General features: G+C 49.6%; 1 protein-coding gene across 1 annotated transcript in view; it reads right to left on the minus strand.

The window, feature by feature from the left end:
- The window catches only part of LOC106818948 (pre-mRNA-splicing regulator WTAP-like), a gene marked incomplete at its 3' end in the record, with an annotated part of 7,443 nt that extends 4,011 nt beyond the window's left edge, over positions 1 to 3,432 (minus strand). The window contains exons 1-3 of the mRNA XM_014823615.1: positions 3,297 to 3,432; positions 2,885 to 2,926; positions 1,990 to 2,119 (exon numbers count right to left, since the gene is read on the minus strand). Of these exons, the coding sequence (XP_014679101.1) occupies positions 1,990 to 2,119; positions 2,885 to 2,914 (160 nt within the window). The remainder of the gene's footprint in view (positions 1 to 1,989; positions 2,120 to 2,884; positions 2,927 to 3,296) is intronic.
- Positions 3,433 to 4,653: the final 1,221 nt, after the last annotated feature.

Consider the following 4,653-nt stretch of genomic DNA (forward strand, 5'->3'; position numbering starts at 1 on the left):
CTCCCCCTTCCCCTCCCCTCCCCCCTGTTTGAATTTCACCCTGGGGAGAACCCTGGATATATATGCTGGTCAACGCCTGCGCGGGAGATGACGAGATATACGCTGGTCAACATTCGGTCTGCAGTAACAGACCATGTGCGTTCACGTGAAACACTAACAGCAGCAACAGCACCCGGCAGTTAGATGCGATATGATATGACTACTAGGCACTTAGGATATGACTACTAGGCACTTAAAAAAACAAAAACAATCCTAACCCTAACCCTAACCTAACCTAAACCCTAAACCTAACCTAAACCATAACCCGAAAAAAAGAAAAAAAGAAAATTAAATTAAAGTGCCTAGTAGTCATATCATATCGCATCTTTCTGTCCTTTGCGCAGCAACACTACCCAGTCCCTACATAGCTGCACTGACTAATCCCTCAACCCACAACGATAACACTAGATAGATAGTATATACTGATACGCGATAGTAAATACAGGATCAGATACAGTAGAAACCCGCTGTACCGTATAATCAGAAGTAAATAATAGGGAAGGAGTGTGACTTCAATAAACAAGGGAAATTCGTTATTTACTAGCCTTAGAATACCTGCGATTTACTACGTGTAACTCAACCAACTTGAGCTCAAATCGTACACAGTACATTCGCCTAGCATTGTGCGAAATCGTTAATTACTTTCCTAATTATAAAGTTTAATATCCGCGCTATAACGCTTCTAAGCGACCGTGATTTTCCGAACCCCATTCATCGCCATTATAACACGGTACTAATTAAAAATCACCACGGCAAAACGGCGCCAATCAGTCCCTCGACAAAGAGATACGACACAGCGCAATATCTCAACAGCCGCGCGGGAGATAACGAGATATTCGCTCGTCAACACCCGCGTGGGAGATAACGAGATATATGCTCATCAACACCCGCGTGGGAGATAACGAGATATATGCTCGTCAACACCCGCGTGGGAGATAACGAGATATATGCTCGTCAACACCCGCGTGGGAGATAACGAGATATATGCTCGTCAACGCCCGACGGCGATGCGGAAACACCCGACGCGGAAAACGCGTGAGCTACCGCGCACCGATCCGGTGCAACGGCTTCCCCCTCCGTGTCTCCGTCCTGGCCACAGCCGCCGCTACGGTCGTCACGCCAACGGCTCGCTAAGCTGGGTTTACACTCCCGACTTTACGTTGGCGAATTGGCGCCAATTTCGCAATTCGGCAACTCCGAGTTGGCGAAAATAGAACATGCTCTAATCTCCCAACTATTTGCTGCCGATCGGTTGTTAGCGCGACTTTCGCGTTTATGTTGCCAATCGAATGGCAGTTGGGAAGTTGGTCCAATTCGCCAATTCGTTAACACAAAGTCGGTAGTGTAAACGCAGCTTCATACAGGGGTACGCCTTGACGGCAGGGGTATTTGGAGACGCAGACCTACTATATCGTGGGTCACACGGGGCTACGACGGCCTAGCTTTCGACCCGGCGGCGAGCTACTTCCGAATTTGCGGCCCGAAATCGCACGCCGCGCCCGGTGCGCCATCTAGGTGCCGCCGCCGCAAACAACGCTAACCAAGTTGTTGTCACGTGGCGGATGCTACTGTTCCCTGCGCACGTACGCTTCTCTCCTGCGAGCGAAAGGCTATACCGCCACGTCTCGACCTCTCGCTCTCTCGAGACCAATTCGACAATTCGTCTGCTACCGTCTCGCTCTCGTTCTCCGAAGGCAGACAGCGTTTTCGCACGCTTATCTCGCGACGCGGCGGCAGACGACCGCCGCCCGCCTTCGTTCCCCTTCTCTCTCTGTCTCCCTCCTTCATTATAAAGAGACTCTTCTCTCCTCGCTCGCCCTGGTGCAACAACGAGATCCATCTCTCGCCGAGGCTTCCATCGGACGAACGCTCCGATGTTATTTTTACGCCATCTACCCCCCGAGGAACGAGTCCCGACGACGCGGCGGCGAGGTAGAGGGCGCTGCTTACTGTCGATCGTCGTCGCGTCGCCGCAGCGTGCCTTCAGTTCGAGCGCGTCGACGTGGGTCTGCTGGACGAGCCACGCGGCGATCAAGCGCTCCCTGTCCAACGCCTCCAGTTCTTCCCTCGCGTATTTCACCTGCGGGAAGACACGGAGCGGGAGAACGTTAGACGCGGTGATCGAGCGGTCGGCTGCTAGACGAACAAGCGGTAACGTTAGTCGCCGGACGGGGATCGAGCGGTCGGCTGCAGGACGAACAAGCGGTAACGTTAGATGCCGGCGATCGATCGTTCGTCCGTCGGATTTTCGCGATCGTGCGGTGACGTTGTTCGCGGAAGATCAAGCGGTCGTCGGCGGCCGGTTTCGGGCGAATGTGCGGTGGCTTTATTCGCGGGCGATCGATCGATCGGTGATCGTTTGGTCAGTTGTCGGCGACGACGAACAAGCGGTGGCTTGAATGAGCGGTCGTTGATCGGAGGTGGGTTGCGGTCTCCGATGATCGAGCGGCGAGTTAACCATCGATCGTTACCGTCGTCACGCGACGGCGATCAATGACCGGCCGGTGTTTTGAAGGTAGGTGGCGCCGCCGGGCCAACGACGCGGAGAGCTTTCGCTAGACGTCCGCTGCTACACCTGTTTGAGTTTGCGGTCGGCTCGCGTTACTGTAACTGCAACTATTAAATTATTCAGGGTACCTATATATTACTTACAAGTAGTGAGATGGAATGCAGGAACCACGAGGATAACATGAATGCATATATATATATATATATGGAGAATAAGACTAATATCAATTACATATATGATCGAGTTTAAAGTGTCCGCACAAGCACCGTTTCACATAATTAAAATTTTAAAATTAAACCGCTTCCAATATTTTTTTTAAATACGACTTTTTCTTACCCGTTTCTTGGGCGGCTCGATCTCTGACATTATATTTCAATTCTGTAAAAGAAAGGATTGGGAGAATGTCAGTTTTTCTGTGTTTTACACACGGTGCAGAAAGAATGCTGCCGGTGACAGGGCATTTTTCCACAATTCCAGTCACTTGAACAAGAGTTAATTTTCCACTTCTACTTTGCCGTGAGACTCGAATCTATTCCACATTGACAACTGCTCGTTGTTTTTAGTGAAAAGTACTCGGATCTGCACGTAACGACACCGTGCGGTGCGTTTTTCAAGTGCCATCACAGACGAAACTCTGGTCACCGTAGCCTTTGACACAACAAAAATGGCGGCCGAACGGGATCGAATTCGTTCACCAAAATTCATCAGTTACTCGCACGATTTTGCAGATTTCTCTCGGATTTCTTACCCAGGCGAAGCACGAAATGTCACAGTTCGACAGAGTGTATGCGGTTTACGCTAACACGGGATATGTCGACAGATTTTCGCCCGTTTTCTCACAAGAGAGAACAAAATGAACGCCCAAATGAGGAGGCTGCCATGTTTGAAAATACTGAAAAATGCTTGGCGGGAACTCAATAAAAAATAGAATTCCAGCACAAAAACAAAATAAAATACACAATTTAAATAAGAAACACTTATAGCGTCAAGTTTTCTACCCAATATTTGTAAAATGTATACTACTTATGTTCTAAAATTAAAAATTATCCTGATGCCGTGCGCCATCTGATGACTAGTTAGGGAACTAATTACGTACGCTTTCCCAGGGTCCGCCCAGGGATTATCGATCACTGTATTTTCGATAGAAATAATGACCTGCTGTCAACGCAAATAAGGCGCTGCTGTAGCGACGCACGGTGGGCAAGCGTTTTAGCAAATTTCTTGCTTCTCTTATCTCTTCCGGATTATCGATCACTGTATTTTCTATAGAAATAATGATCTGCTGTCAACACAAATAAGGCGCTGCATGCTGTAGTGACGCACGCTGGGCAAGAGTTTGAGCAAATTTCTTGTCCGTAAATGGTTTTAAATATTGAGAATTAATTATCTCGTACAATATTGATAAAATAGCCCCTTGCTCTTAATCTCTCTCTCTCTTTCTCCCTTCTTCGTCTTCTTTTTTCTCTTCTCTTTTCTTCTTTTCTCTTCTTCTTCTTTCCTCTCTCTTCTGTCATCTTCATCTTCTTCTTCTTCTTCTCTATCTGTATTTCTATTATCTCCATCTCTCCTTCTTTCCTTCTTTTTCCCTTTCTTTCTACTGCTCCTCTTAAGAGGCGAGATTTGCCATAGAAACGCGCTGTCGGCGCACGCACGTACATACATGTGTGCGAATATATTCTCCTCTTATCCTCATTCCTTTGCTCCTGAATTAGCATGCTGATAACGTATAGTCATAAAAAAAGGACGCACACACGCACGCACCCGCGAGCACACACGCACGCACACACGCACGCACGCACGCAATACGCACGCACGCACGCGCACACGCACGCACGCAGCCACGGCACGCACGCACACCAGCGCAATCACGCACGCACCACGCAGTGCACAAGCACTGCGCCACGCACGCACTGCACGCGCACAACGCACACACGAATGCACAAGCACGCACGCACCACGCCACGCACTCGCACCGCGCACACGGCATGCACAAGCACGCACGCACGCAATTCACGCTGCGCACGCACGCAATTACGCTGCGCACGCAATCACGCTGGCACGCAGCACGACGCTACGACGCACGCACGCATGCACGCACCACGCAC

This window comes from Priapulus caudatus, unplaced genomic scaffold (assembly GCF_000485595.1).
Source record: "Priapulus caudatus unplaced genomic scaffold, Priapulus_caudatus-5.0.1 Scaffold2685, whole genome shotgun sequence".
Lineage (NCBI taxonomy): Eukaryota > Metazoa > Priapulida > Priapulimorpha > Priapulimorphida > Priapulidae > Priapulus > Priapulus caudatus.